Here is a 15,736-nt window from a genome sequence, read left to right on the forward strand (position 1 = left end):
CACAGCCCATAGTCATGCATGTAGTATAATGCACAGCCCATAGTCATCCATGCAGTATAATGCACAGCCCATAGTCATCCTTGTAGTATAATGCACAGCCCATAGTCATCCATGCAGTATAATGCACAGCCCATAGTCATCCATGTATTATAATGCACAGCCCATAGTCATCCTTGTAGTATAATGCACAGCCCATAGTCATGCATGTAGTATAATGCACAGCCCATAGTCATCCATGTATTATAATGCACAGCCCATAGTCATCCTTGTAGTATAATCCACAGCCCTTAGTCGTCCATGTATTATGATGCGCAGACCATAGTCATCCATGTATTATAATGCGCAGATGATAATCATACATGTAGTATAATGCACAGCCCATAGTCATCCTTGTAGTATAATACACAGCTCATAGTCATCCATTTAGTATATTGCACAGACCATAGTCATCCATGTAGCATAATGCACAGCCCATAGTCATACATGTACGGTAGTACACCTTCCCTCCGCTCCCCCACTGTACGGTGTCCACTTCTGAAGTCAGCAGGTGACTTCAGCGTGCAAGTGACAGGGGCGAATGACATCTCTTCCATTCGCCCCCGGTCATGTGCATGCTGACCTCAGCTGCTGGCCTCTGATTGTCTGGCAGCGTGTATTGCGGTGTACGGACCTGATGAGTCTGTGCACTGCATTACACTTCAGCTGAATGTGCATCCGAAGACTCACATTCAGCTGAGGTATGTGCTGAAGTCAGCGGGCCCCTCACTCATTGGGCCCTGCTGCTGCTCATAGCTGGGGCCCTGAATGCAGGCTCAAGCCGGGATCACACATGCGAGAAACACGTCCGTGTCTCGCATGTGAAATCCAAGCTCTGGCGCCGGCACTTCAGAGCGGAGCGTGCAGCTCCATGTATTGCTGTGCGGCCGCACGCTTCGCTCCACAGTGCCGGCGCCAGAGCTTGGATTTAACATGTGAGACACAGACGTGTTTCTCGCATGTGTGATCCCGGCCTAAAGGCTATGGACATCTTTGGCATGGAAATTTTTTTTTCCATATGTTAGTGGTTACCTTTAGTTTATAAAATTACTCTAAGTTTCAGGCGGTGATCTTCATTCCTCCAATCATTTTCAGACGACCTGACATGCAGTTTGTAATCGTATCCAAGTTTTAGATGTTTTCTTGTGGGAGTTACTCCTTCAGTAATATAGGCTGGATGTGAGGTATTTGTGTCTCCCTCAGTAATATAGTTGTGAGATTTGTGTGTCTCTGTTTGTAATATAGGCTGAATCGAGATCTGCGTGTCTCTGTTTGTAATATAGGCTAGATATGAGTTCTGTTTGTCTTTCCCAGTAATAGAGGCTGGATAGTTTCCCGCATACACAGTACTATGCCCCCTACACAGTATGGGAACCTCCACAGCTCCCATACACACAATAATTCTCCCACCAACCCCACACACATAGTATAAATATCCCCACAGTCACCCCCACATAATATTATGCTGTCCAAGCACACAGGAGCTCCCACAAGCATCCCACTTGCCTATGTGTCCTGTCACATCCCTGTTCCTTTGCTACTGAGATGTTCTTTGCTGCCAATCAGAATGTTAATGACCTGAAGAATCCTATATAACTAGGAGAGACAGACACTTCAATCCAGCCTATATTATTTCGACAGATGCAGTGAGCTGACATATAGCCTGTATGGCTGGAAGACACACAGAGACCTCACTTCCAGCCTATAATACTGGGAAAGACACACAGACCTCACATCCAGCCTATATTACTGGAAGACACACAGAGACCTCACTTCCAGCCTATAATACTGGGAAAGACACACAGAGCTCACATCCAGCCTATATTACTGGGAGAGACACACAGAGCTTACATCCAGCCTATATTACTAATATTATACAGTAATTACATCATCATAATAAAGGCTGGATGTGAGCTCTGTGTGTCTTTCCCAGCAACATAGGCTGGATGTGAGCTCTGTGTGTCTCTCCCAGTAATATAGGCTGGATTTGAGCTCTGTGTGTCTATCCCTGTAATATAGGCTGGATGTGACCTCTGTGTGCCTCCCAGTAATATACGCTGGATGGGAGCTTTGTGTGTCTCTCCCAATAATATTGGCTGGATGTGAGCTCTGTGTGCCTCACAGTAATACAGGCTGGATGTGAGTCTGTGTATTTCTCCTAGTAATACAGGCTAGGTGTGAGCTTTGTGTGTCTCTCCCAGTAAGATAGGCTGGGTGTGAGCTTTGTGTGTCTCTCCCAGTAATATAGGCTGTATGTGAGCTCAGTGTGTCTCTCCCAGTAATATAGACTGGATGTGAGGTCTGTGTGCCTCCCAGTAATATAGGCTGGATGTGAAGTGTCTGTGTGTCTTTCCCAGTAATATAGGCTGGATGTGAGGTCTGTGTGCCTCTCCCAGTAATATAGCCTGGATGTGAGCTCTGTGTGTCTTTCCCAGTAAAATAGGCTGGATGTGAGGTCTGTGTCTTCCCCAGTAATATAAGCTGGATGTGACCTCTGTTTGCCTCCCAGTAATATAGACTGGATATGAGCTGCAAATCTCTCCCAGTAATATAGGCTGGATGTGAGCTCTGTGTGTCTCTCCCAGTAATATAGGCTGGATGTGAGCTCTGTGTGTCTTTCCCAGTAATATAGGCTGGATGTGAGGTCTGTGTGTCTTCCCCAGTAATATAAGCTGGATGTGACCTCTGTTTGCCTCCCAGTAATATAGACTGGAAATGAGCGGCAAATCTCTCCCAGTAATATAGGCTGGATGTGAGCTCTGTGTGTCTTTCCCAGTAATATAGGCTGGATGTGAGGTCTGTGTGTCTCTCCTAGTAATATAGGCTGGATGTGATGTCTGTGTGTCTCTCCCTGTAATATAGGCTGGATGTGAGCTCTGTGTGTCTCTCCCAGTAATATAGGCTGGTTTCGAGCTCTGTGTGTCTCTCCCAGTAATATAGGCTGGATGTGAGCTCTGTGTGTCTCTCCCAGTAATATAGGCTGGATGTGAGCTCTGTGTGTCTTTCCCAGTAATATAGGCTGGATGTGAGGTCTGTGTGTCTCTCCTAGTAATATAGGCTGGATGTGATGTCTGTGTGTCTCTCCCTGTAATATAGGCTGGATGTGAGCTCTGTGAGTCTCTCCCAGTAATATAGGCTGGATGTGAGCTCTGTGTGTCTCTCCCAGTAATATAGGCTGGATGTGAGCTCTGTGTGTCTCTCCCAGTAATATAGGCTGGATGTGAGCTCTGTGTGTCTTTCCCAGTAATATAGGCTGGATGTGAGGTCTGTGTGTCTTCCCCAGTAATATAAGCTGGATGTGACCTCTGTTTGCCTCCCAGTAATATAGACTGGATATGAGCGGCAAATCTCTCCCAGTAATATAGGCTGGATGTGAGCTCTGTGTGTCTTTCCCTGTAATATAGGCTGGATGTGAGATCTGTGTGTCTCTCCCAGTAATATAGGCTGGATGTGATGTCTGTGTGTCTCTCCCTGTAATATAGGCTGGATGTGAGCTCTGTGTGTCTCTCCCAGTAATATAGGCTGGTTTCGAGCTCTGTGTGTCTCTCCCAGTAATATAGGCTGGATGTGAGCTCTGTGTGCCTCCCAGTAATATAGGCTGGATGTGAGCTCTGTGTGCCTCCCAGTAATAAAGGCTGGATGTGAGCTCTGTGTGTCTCTCCCAGTAATATAGGCTGGATGTGAGCTCTGTGTGCCTCCCAGTAATAAAGGCTGGATGTGAGCTCTGTGAGTCTCTCCCAGTAATATAGGCTGGATGTGAGCTCTGTGAGTCTCTCCCAGTAATATAGACTGGATGTGAGCTCTGCGTGTCTCTTACAGTAATATTGGCTGGATGTGAGCTCTGTGTGTCTCTCCCAGTAATATAGGCTGGATGCGAGCTCCGCGTGTCTCTTACAGTAATATTGGCTGGATGTGAGGTATGTGTGCCTCTCCCAGTAATATATGCTGAATTTGACCTTTGCGCATAGCCATCGTGCTGCTGTTTTTATTAGTTCGTGTATCAGAACAACGTCTATCCTGCACTAATTTCCTCTTCATGTGCTTTCTTCCTTTTCTACAGACTTCTACCCACCATCCTTAAGATAATTTACCCTTACCCCCTGCCATTCTGTGGAAATCTTTATGCAACCCTCTCTATGCTAGTATCCCTACGGCCGGTCTCTGATATTTGTACATATGTGGTCTACCCGTACTTTTTCACAGTTAGAACACAAATCCATTATAGTGTCTGTGGTTTTTTTGGGTGGTCGAATATCGTAAAAAAAAAAAAAAAACAGAAAAAAATGGAAACATGTCCAATTTTGACTCACAATTAAAAATCCATTGTTTCGTGAAAACTCTGAACAGCAAATTGATGGCATCCTAGTCACACGTTAGTGCTGTTTGCTCTGCTGGCTGTTTGCTAGGAGGAGCTTGAGAAATCTTCAACAGATTTTTTTTGCCTATCGAAAAAAATTGATGAAACACCAATGGTAAAAACTGATGCAGCGCAGATAATCCACATCCTTATTTTCATCCCACCACTGGGACGCTCCATCACGCACTGCTGTCAGTGTAGAAGTGGCCGCACATGCGCAGCTTTCTCCACTTCTGTGCATGGGAGATTGCTGATCCGCATCTAGTATACAGTTATAGTGTATCATATGGATATACCACAAATATACAAGGTGGAATCAACCCCTTCAATGGAAGCTTCCACAATAGAGACTTGTGTGCCAGAAAATGAAATATTTGCCAGCTATGAGTATCAGCTATAGTAAGTCTATACGCCCTTCCACTAAACACTGCCATCTTTAAAAAGTTGCAAAAAGGTGCAAATGGGCAAAAAAGTCACAAAGTGTTCCGCAAATGTGTCCAGGTTCCATAATATGCAACTTTTTTGTAACGCCAACGTTGATCTGTACAATCCTTTTTTTTCAGGACCTTGACAGTTGTGATCCAATATTTCCGAACCGGATTGTTTCTAGAAAAAAAAAAGAAAAGTCTGATTTTTTTCAACACTTAGTCCTATCAGAATGAGTTTTAAAGTTCCAGGTGGACACAGAGAATGGAGGCAGGAACCTTTGACAGACCCTGAGCAGAGGTCCTTCTGCAAAAGTAATGACCCAAACCACAATCCCAGCAGTGATGGCAGCAACACAAGCCCCAGTGACCGATCCCCAAGGAGCAAGACAAGCAGCAGCGACCGATCACCCAGGAGCAAGACGAGCAGCAGCGACCGATCACCCAGGAGCAAGACGAGCAGCAGCGACCGATCACCCAGGAGCAAGATGAGCACCAGTGACCGATCACCCAGGAGCAAGATGAGCAGCAGCGACCGATCACCCAGGAGCAAGATGAGCAGCAGCAACCAATCACCCAGGAGCAAGACGAGCAGCAGCGACCAATCACCCAGGAGCAAGATGAGCACCAGCGACCGATCACCCAGGAGCAAGATGAGCACCAGCGACCGATCACCCAGGAGCAAGACGAACAGCAGCGACCAATCACCCAGGAGCAAGATGAGCACCAGCGACCGATCACCCAGGAGCAAGATGAGCACCAGCGACCGATCACCCAGGAGCAAGATGAGCACCAGCGACCGATCACCCAGGAGCAAGACAAACCGCAACGACCGATCCCCCAGCAAAAACTCCAAGAGATCAGAAAGTGTAAATGAGGCACATAAAGCGCAAATAAAAACGGCAGCAATAACAAACAACAAGACATGTCAAACATTTTCTAAAGTTGGTAAGTCAACATTCTTTATAACGTGTTCCATCCATTGATGCAAAAATTGTATCTCCCCCTTCTGCACATTTTTTGCAATAAATAAACCTAACTTAATATACGTTCAAAATCAAAACAAAATTGGTAAAATTGTAACAACCAGTACAATAAATGTATATACCGTAATTGATATAGATCCATAGATATACAATTGTGGCTGAATTGCTTTTTTATGTATTTGTAGCAAAATGAAACATAAAGGCTTGATGTGCAGAGCTTTGCTATTGATTGCCTATTCTTCGGATAACTCATCAGTATCAGGTTAATGAGGATCTGACACCCACCACGTGATCTGCTTGGATATTATCAGCTCCTGATGGCATCCAGATGTACACAGTTCACTCATCAGTGAGAACCTTTCAGAAAAAGCGATCAGAGTCCCACTCCTGGCACCATCATAGGAGACACGGCCAGCCACTCAGGGGTTCCCTAGGTGAATGGCCATCCTTGTATACAAGGATGGTTCAACTCATTCAGAACTCCTCTCTGTTTTGGCACTGGTATTATTCTGGGGACTTCAGAGCAGGGGGCCACCTGTTTAATGTCCATACACCGAAGTAGCCCCTTTATCTAGAGCCTCTAACATCCAGTTAAAGGCTTATGAAATAAATTTAATTCCTCCAGATTGGGCTCCTGAAATTAGAATTTTCCTCTAAAATTCCCACTGAAATAAGGGATCCGAAGCGGAGTCTTCTTGTAATCAGACCTGCGGGGTTGGAGCATGACATGAAGAACAAAACAGATTAACTTCCTGTGTCATGCCCCGCCCTTGCTTAACACCGCATATTCATTTTTTTTACTGCTCCTTTATTCATCTAATTAAACCCTAATTTTGTGATTTGCAGACAAAGTATTTTCCTGGAGGAAGCCACTGCCACGGAAGCGGTCATCAATGAAACCACAACACCCACCACTCCTCATCCATAAGAATGAAGGTGATATCACAAGGCGCGTCCTATCAGCAAAAGTTCGCAAAATTAAAGAACTGAATGACCAATTGTGTGATGTCCAGCGCACCTTGGAGGAAGTAAGCCGAGAGAACAAGCTACTGACCAGTCTCCAGTACCGGCACATGAAGGCACTGGACAAGTACGAAAGCTCTGAGGGTGGTATACACCTTCTTATCTCCCAGCTCGGTAATGAAGTGAAGATGCTGAGAGAGAACCTGAGGTCCACGCAGCAGAGCGAGCGAGGTCTATCCGTAAAGCTGAGAATGGCGGAGAGTGAACTGCTCAAAATGAAGGATAATTTACTGAGGTTACAGAAACTCTCCGAAGACAAGAACCTCGCCGAGAGAGAAGAGCTCAACCAGAAGCTATCCAGTCTTCTGATTAAGAAGGAAATTGATAGCACCAAAGTTAAGGTAAACCCCTATCCAGAAAGTGAACCTGTCCCCGGGATAGACCCCCATGGAAAGTGTTCATATATATTAGCATATTTGTGAATTTTTGAGTCATTCCTGTTGGAGGGGTAAGTAAAGTGCAGCTACAGCACCTCAGACAGTGATAATCACGTGCCCCCATACACAGTGATATACACAATGCCCCCCCCCAAGGTGACATCAGCCATACACTCCATCAGCCTCAAGGACACCGTTCTCTCCTGGTTCTCCTCCTATCTCTCTGACCGATCCTTCACTGTATGTTTTGCTAGTTCCTCCTCCTCTCACCTTCCCCTTACTGTTGGGGTTCCTCAAGGATCAGTCCTAGGCCCCCTCCTCTTCTCTTTGTATACTGCCCCTGTTGGACAAACAATCAGTAGATTTGGTTTCCAGTACCATCTCTATGCTGATGACACCCAATTATACACTTCTTCTCCTGTTATCACACCTGCCTTTTTAGAAAACACCAGTGATTGTCTTACCGCTGTCTCTAACATCATGTCCTCCCTCTATCTTAAACATGAACCTGTCTAAAACTGAACTCCTCTTGTTCTCTCCCTCTACTAACCTACGTTTGCCTGACATTGCCATCTCCGTGTGCGGTTCCACCATTACTCCCAAGGAACATGCCCGCTGCCTTGGGGTCATCCTTGATTTCGAGCTTTCATTCACCCCCCACATCCGATCACTGGCTCGCTCTTCTTATCTGCATCTCAAAAACATTTCTAGAATTCGCCCTTTTCTTACTTACGACATTGCAAAAACTCTTACTGTTTCACTTATTCATTCTCGTCTGGACTATTGTAACTCTCTCTTAATCGGCCTCCCTCTTACCAAACTCTCCCCGCTCCAATCTGTCCTGAATGCTGCAGCCAGGATCATATTCCTCACCAACCGTTACACCGATGCCTCTACCCTGTGCCAGTCATTACACTGGTCACCCATCCACTCCAGAATCCAGTACAAAACTACTACCCTCACCCACAAAGCACTCCATGGCTCAGCACCACCCTACATCTCCTCTCTGGTCTCAGTCTACCACCCTACCCGTGCCCTCCGCTCCGCTAATGACCTCAGGTTAGCATCCTCAATTATCAGAACCTCCCACTCCCGTCTCCAAGACTTTACACGTGCTGCGCCGATTCTTTGGAATGCACTACCTAGGTTAATACAATTAATCCCCAATCCCCACAGTTTTAAGCGTGCCCTAAAAACGAATTTTTTCAGACTGGCCTACCGTCTCAACGCATTAACCTAACTATCCCTGTGTGGACCGTTCAGAAAAAAAAAAAACATAGTCAGATTCTTCACGTCATGTTCTCATACACTTTATGCAGTTAATAGCCCTCTGTGTCTGTACTGCTACATAGTTAGGCTGATAACCGGTTCATGCAGCTTTACATGAACACCTGAGCCTTACACTATGGCCGGTCCGAATAACTAAAGCAATTGTTACCATCCACCTCTCGTGTCTCCCTTTTCCTCATAGTCTGTAAGCTTGCGAGCAGCAGGGCCCTCACTCCTATTGGTATCTATTTTTAACTGTGTTTTTGTTACGCTGTAATGTCTATTGTCTGTACAAATCCCCTCTATAATTTGTAAAGCGCTGCGGAATATGATGGCGCTATATAAATAAAACTATTATTATTACACTCCCCAAAAGTTCCTGACATGTGCCCCCTATATGCGGTATAATGCAGAAAATGTCTGTGACACCAACCATACAAAGTGGCAGCCAGATGCTTCTTATAAGTGCCTGCCCCATGACCCCTATATACAGTGCAGCACATGCTGTCTCAGCCACCGAACAAATGGGCAGTCACGTGCCCACAATGCAAAGTGGCAGCCACATCCAGGAAGAGCCTGCCACAAGTCTCGCTTAACTGCCTGACACTCCCCCCCATAATAAGCACCAACATTGTGCCCCATGTAAGTGCCAACCTCATACCTCTGACTCGTGCCCTCCCAATAAGGCGAATTGGGTCCCTCCTCTCGATACGTAAAATATTTTCTCCTCTGGTTTTCTTCCATGAGATCCATAGAAGAAGACCACCTACAGGTTCATGTAGTCTTGTGTGCGTAGAGGGGCTGGACTTGTGGGAGTCTCATGTAGTCATGCGTTCAACATGACACTAAGGCTACATTTTTTATTAAAGTGAATCTTACATTTGGGGCTTTCATTAAAAACTGTAAAAAAATCTTAGGGATTTAAATATATATATATATATATATATATATACAGTATATATATATATATATATATATATATATATATAGTATATATATATATATATATATATATATATATATATATATATACATACACACGCACACATACAGTTGAAACCAGAAGTTTCCATACGCTATATAAAAAGACACGTATGCATATTTTTTTTCAATATCTGACATGGAATCAGAATAAACCGTTCCCGTTTTAGGACAATTAGGATTACCCATAATTATTAGTATTTGCCAAATGCCAGAATAATGAGAAAGAGAAGGTTGTAAGGGATTTTGATTACTTACTACAAAGTTAAACGTTTGCAAACACTAAGATTACTATGCCTTTAAACCATTCTGGACTGCCCATGTGATGATGTCATGTGTTTGGAAGCTGCTGATAGTTTTTTTTTTGCAAAATCTGAGTTAATTAGAGACACACCTGTGGATGTATTTTAATGCACACCTGAAACACACTGCTTCTTTGTGTAGCATCATGGGAAAGTCTCAAGAAATCAGCCAAAATATTAGGAAGAGAATTGTGGACTTGCACAAATCTGGCTCATCCTTGGGTACAATTTCAAGATACTTGAAGGTGCCTCGTTCATCTGTACAAACGATTATATGCAAGTACAAACAAGATGGGAATGTCCAGTCGTCACACTGCTCAGGAAGGAGACGGGTTCTGTGTCCCAGAGATGAACGTGCTTTGGTCCGCCATGCGCCAAGAACAAAAGCAAAAGACCTTGTAAAGATGATGGCGGAAGCTGGTAAGATTGTGTCAATATCCACAGTGAAATGATTACTGTATCAACATGGGCTGAAAGGCCACTCTGCCAGGAAGAAGCCATTACTCCAAAAGAAACATAAAAAAAACAGATTAATGTTTGCAAATGCACACAGGAGCAAATACGGTACATTAATTTTTGGAGACATGTCCTGTGGCCTTGTTAAACTAAAATTGAACTTTTTAGGCATAATGACTATTGTTACATTTGGAGGCAAAAGGGAGAAGCTTGGAAGCGTAAGAACACCATCCCAACTGTGAGACATGGTGGTGGCAGCAGCATCATGATGTGGGGTTGTTTTTCTGCAGGAGGGACTGATGCACTTCACAAAATAGATGGCATCATAAGAAAAGAAGGTTATGTGGCAATACTGAAGCAACATCTCAAGACATCAGCCAGCAAGTTAAAGCTTGGGCGGAAATGGATCTTCCAAATGGACAATGACTAGATGCATAGTGGCATAAGGATAACAAAGTCAATGTTTTTGAGGGGCCATCACAAAGCCCTGATCTCAATCCTGATGAAAATTTATGGGCAAAGCTAAAAAGGCCAGTGCGAGCAAGGCGACCTAAAAACATGGATCAGTTACACCAGTTTAATCAGGAGGAATGGGCCCAAATTCCGACCAACTATTCTGGTTTCAACTGTATATACTGTATGTGTATATATATATGTATATATACAGTACAGACCATAAGTTTGGGCACACCTCATTTAAAGATTTTTCTGTATTTTCATGACTATGAAAATTGTAAATTCACACGGAAGGCATCAAAACTATGAATTAACACATGTGGAATTACATACTTAACAAAAAAGTGTGAAACAACTGAAAATATGTCTTATATTCTATATTCTGTTCTTCAAAGTAGCCACCTTTTGCTTTGATGACTGCTTTGCACACTCTTGGCATTCTCTTGATGAGCTTCAAGAGGTAGTCACCGGAAATTGTTTTCACTTCACAGGTGTGCCCTATCAGGTTTAATAAGTGGGATTCCTTGCCTTATAAATGGGGTTGGGACCATCAGTTGTGTTGAGCAGAAGTCTGGTGGATACACAGCTGATAGTCCTACTGAATAGACTGTTAGAATTTGTATTATGGCAAGAAAAAAGCAGCTAAGTAAAGAAAAACAAGTGGCCATCATCACTTTAAGAAATGAAGGTCAGTCAGTCCGAAAAATTGGGAAAACTTTGAAAGTGTCCCCAAGTGCAGTTGCAAAAACCATCAAGCGCTACAAAGAAACTGGCTCACATGAGGACCGCCCCAGGAAAGGAAGACCAAGAGTCACCTCTGCTTCTGAGGATAAGTTTATCTGAGTCACCAGCCTCAGAAATCGCAGGTTAACAGCAGCTCAGATTAGAGACCAGGTCAATGCCACACAGAGTTCTAGCAGCAGACACATCTCTACAACAACTGTTAAGAGGAGACTTTGTCCAGCAGGCCTTCATGGTAAAATAGCTGCTAGGAAACCACTGCTAAGGACAGGCAACAAGCAGAAGAGACTTGTTTGGGCTAAAGAACACAAGGAATGGACATTAAGCCAGTGGAAATCTGTGCTTTGGTCTGATGAGTCCAAATTTGAGATCTTTGGTTCCAACCACCATGTCTTTGTGCGACGCAGAAAAGGTGAACGGATGGACTCTACATGCCTGGTTCCCACCTTGAAGCATGGAGGAGGAGGTGTGATGGTGTGGGGGTGCTTTGCTGGTGACACTGTCACAGGCATACTGAACCAGCATGGCTACCACAGCATCTTGCAGCGGCATGCTATTCCATCCGGTTTGCGTTTAGTTGGACCATCATTTATTTTTCAACAGGACAATGACCCCAAACACACCTCCAGACTGTGTAAGGGCTATTTGACCAAGAAGGAGAGTGATGGGGGTGCTACTCCAAATGACCTGGCCTCCACAGTCACCAGACCTGAACCCAACCGAGATGGTTTGGGGTGAGCTGGACAAAAGGGCTAACAAGTGAAGGCAAAAGGGCTAACAAGTGCTAAGCATCTCTGGGAACTCCTTCAAGATTGTTGGAAGACCATTCCCGGTGACTACCTCTTGAAGCTCATCAAGAGAATGCCAAGAGTGTGTGCAGCGCCCCAGAGTCCTGGTCGTGTCAGTAATGTCTCTTTTCCACCAGGGGGAGTGATGTTACATCTGATGGCACCAAAGGAGTTCACCCTGCCAGGTATCACAGCCACACACACATTTCACACTCCAGCCACCAGGGGGAACAAAAGGTTCTATCTATTAGGCCACTCCTCACATTAGGGTAAAACTGGGAGTTGGATAGGAAGTTAGGCAGAACGAGGGGAAGGAGAAAAGGAGAAGGAGGAGAGAGGAGTTCCTGGCTGGAGACTGAGAGAGAAAGGTCTCCAGGTCGAGCTGGCTGGGGCGATCCCCAGTCAGATCCAGACTACGGTCTGAGGAGGAGAAAGGACACAGAGCTGCGCCTGCAACCCATGCGGCAGCATCCTAAGGAAGGACACGAAGGGAAGTGTGTCGTAGTGAGTGAGCACAGAAGTCGTAGCAACAGGAGTGAAACATCAGTGGGAGACCAGCTAGAAGCAGGCTGCCTCCATCTCATCTGAAGTGTAGATCCGGTAGCCGGAGCACCGAGGGAGTAATAGACTCTACGCTTTACTTCAGAGACCGGCAGGGCACCCAGTTCCAAGTTGGCTGTCCGACCTAAACACCTAAGCAGGCAAGGTGGCAACGCGGAGGAAGGGCGACACTAGGGTCCCTATAAAATAGCCTCAGGCCACCACCGTCATACGGGTTTTGTCCTATCCATCTGGGGGACAGAGAGAAAGAAGTAACAAGAGTGAGGACCCTATGTGAGCTAATGCAAGTAGGGACCTACTACGTTACTGTGCGCAAAGGGAAGGCTACTGATTTCCACCTGGATAAGGGGACTCTGGAATTGCCATCAGACCGGCCGGACTCTGCCTACCCTGTAACCTGGCACTCTGGACTGTGGATGCTGAAGCCTTCAGTAAAGGTAAAGAGACTGCACCCACTGTGTCCTCGTTATTCACCGCGCCTTGCACCATCCACCATGAACATCTACACTACTGGGAAACCCTGGGGAAACACTTCACCTGTGGGAAGGTATACCATCTAGCTGCCATAACATCACCCCAGTGGACCCCTAAGCAGCGTCAGTCATCCTGACCGAATACCACAGGTGGCATCACGAACACTACCATTATCTACAAACTCAGCCTTTTATTTGGGTGCCCCTCATAGGGCCACGGTCCGGGTCGGGCCACCGTGACATCCTCGCAGAAGGAACTGAAGGACCCGGTACCGAGTACCCCATTGCCCTTACGTGGGGGTGCGGCATGTGCAAAGCAGTCATCAAAGCAAAAGGTGGCTACTTTGAAGAACCTAGAATATAAGACATATTTTCAGTTGTTTCACACTTTTTTGTTAAGTATATAATTCCACATGTGTCAATTTATAGTTTTGATGCCTTCAGTGTGAATTTACAATTTTCATAGTCATGAAAATACAGAAACATCTTTAAATGAGAAGGTGTGTCCAAACTTTAGGTCTGTACTTCATATATTGTGTATATATTGTATATACTGTATATATATTAGCCATACATCAGTGGTAAAAGACTGCGAGTCCTCATCTGATGGCAGTCTAAAGTGGTCTGAAACCTTGTGTCACAACATAGCTTTGGGTTACTGTTCTGTTTTTCCCAGAGATAGTGACAGTGATTGTGTACATGAATAGAATCTCCACAGCTCTATTCATTTATTCCTCCGCTGCTTACAGGTCCTGGAGAAACAACTCCACCTCACAACGCGCCTCTACGACCGGCAGCTGGTTCTAGAAAGTAAGAAGGGGTTCGAGGCTCAGGACATGGCGAGGAAACTGCAGGAGCAAATTCTACTACTGCAGCAGAAGATGAAGGTGACATAGGGGGCTGGTGGTCTCACTCCAGACCTCATAAAGTACAGCGTTGGGCGTGACAACACAGACCCTAAAATGTGGTCACATTATGCCCCTCTGTGCCTTGCTGTGAATGAGAATCACTCCCAAACTTCATTTTTTTTTCTCAAAATGAGCAAAAAACTTATAATATTTACTGTACAAAAAGGTAGAATGGGTTATCCCATGAAGACCATATATCACCTACCCTCAGGACAGATAAATGTATGTTCACTGGTGTTCCGACAACTGAGACCCCCACTGATATTGAGAATGGGGGTGCCAAAGTCCTCTGTGTGAACGGAGCCAGAGAGGTTATGTGACCATTGCTCCAGACATGATTGTCTATTCCAGACCCACCAACTTTTAAAAATAAGAAAGAGGGACACATACATTTACACTCAGAGAGCACGTTAACCTCATCCTCTCCTTTATATGTGCCCACACAGAAACATTGCTTCTAGGAACGACCAACAGAGTTCCCACACAGTATAGTACCCCTCTCATGGCCCCCACAATGCTCTCTATACAGTAATATGCCACCGCACATAGTATAATGCCATCACAGTGCCCACCAGACTGTTTGATGCCCCAACAGAACCTCTTATCACACAGTACAATGCCCCCTAACACATCCCCCATCACAGAGTAGGATGGCGCCTCACACAACCCCCATCACAGAGTAGGATGCCCCCTCACACAACCCCATCACAGAGTAGGATGCCCCCTCACACAACCCCCTTCACAGAGTAGGATGCCCCCTCACACAACCCCCATCACAGAGTAGGATGCCCCCTCACACAACCCCCATCACACAGTAGGATGCCCCCTCACACAACCCCCATCACACAGTAGGATGCCCCCTCACACAACCCCCATCACACAGTAGGATGCCCCCTCACACAACCCCCATCACACAGTAGGATGCCCCCTCACACAACCCCCATCACACAGTAGGATGCCCCCTCACACAACCCCCATCACACAGTAGGATGCCCCCTCACACAACCCCCATCACACAGTAGGATGCCCCCTCACACAACCCCCATCACACAGTAGGATGCCCCCTCACACAACCCCCATCACAGAGTAGGATGCCCCCTCACACAACCCCCATCACAGAGTGGGATGCCCCCTCACACAACCCCCACCACACAGTAGGATGCCCCCTCACACATCTCCCATCACAGAGTAGGATGCCCTCTCACACAACCCCCATCACAGAGTAGGATGCCCCCTCACACAACCCCCATCACACAGTAGGATGCCCCCTCACACAAGCCCCATCACACAGTAGGATGCCCCCTCACACAACCCCATCACAGAGTAGGATGCCCCCTCACACAACCCCCATCACAGAGTAGGATGCCCCCTCACACAACCCCCATGACAGAGTAGGATGCCCCCTCACACAACCCCCATCACAGAGTAGGATGCGCTCTCACACAACCCCCATCACTTAGTAGGATGCCCCCTCACACAACCCACATCACACAGTTGCCTCTGCCCTGCTCCTCTTCCCTCTTCTCCGATACCTGGTCATGTGACCTGATATTGTCATGGAACGCTCGCCAGGGCCTAGGGGTACTTAGTACTGGTC

At 45.9% G+C, this 15,736-nt stretch overlaps 1 protein-coding gene across 2 annotated transcripts in view; it reads left to right on the top strand.

Annotated features, from left to right (window-relative positions):
- The window catches only part of LCA5L (lebercilin LCA5 like), a 66,162-nt gene that overhangs the window by 23,251 nt on the left and 27,175 nt on the right, over nt 1-15,736 (top strand). For both annotated transcript variants that reach the window (XM_069760725.1, XM_069760724.1), the window contains exons 2-4: nt 4,957-5,766; nt 6,651-7,168; nt 13,981-14,118. In XM_069760725.1, the coding sequence (XP_069616826.1) occupies nt 5,052-5,766; nt 6,651-7,168; nt 13,981-14,118 (1,371 nt within the window). In that variant the 5' untranslated portion in view covers nt 4,957-5,051. The remainder of the gene's footprint in view (nt 1-4,956; nt 5,767-6,650; nt 7,169-13,980; nt 14,119-15,736) is intronic.

This window comes from Ranitomeya imitator, chromosome 3, assembly GCF_032444005.1.
Source record: "Ranitomeya imitator isolate aRanImi1 chromosome 3, aRanImi1.pri, whole genome shotgun sequence".
Lineage (NCBI taxonomy): Eukaryota > Metazoa > Chordata > Amphibia > Anura > Dendrobatidae > Ranitomeya > Ranitomeya imitator.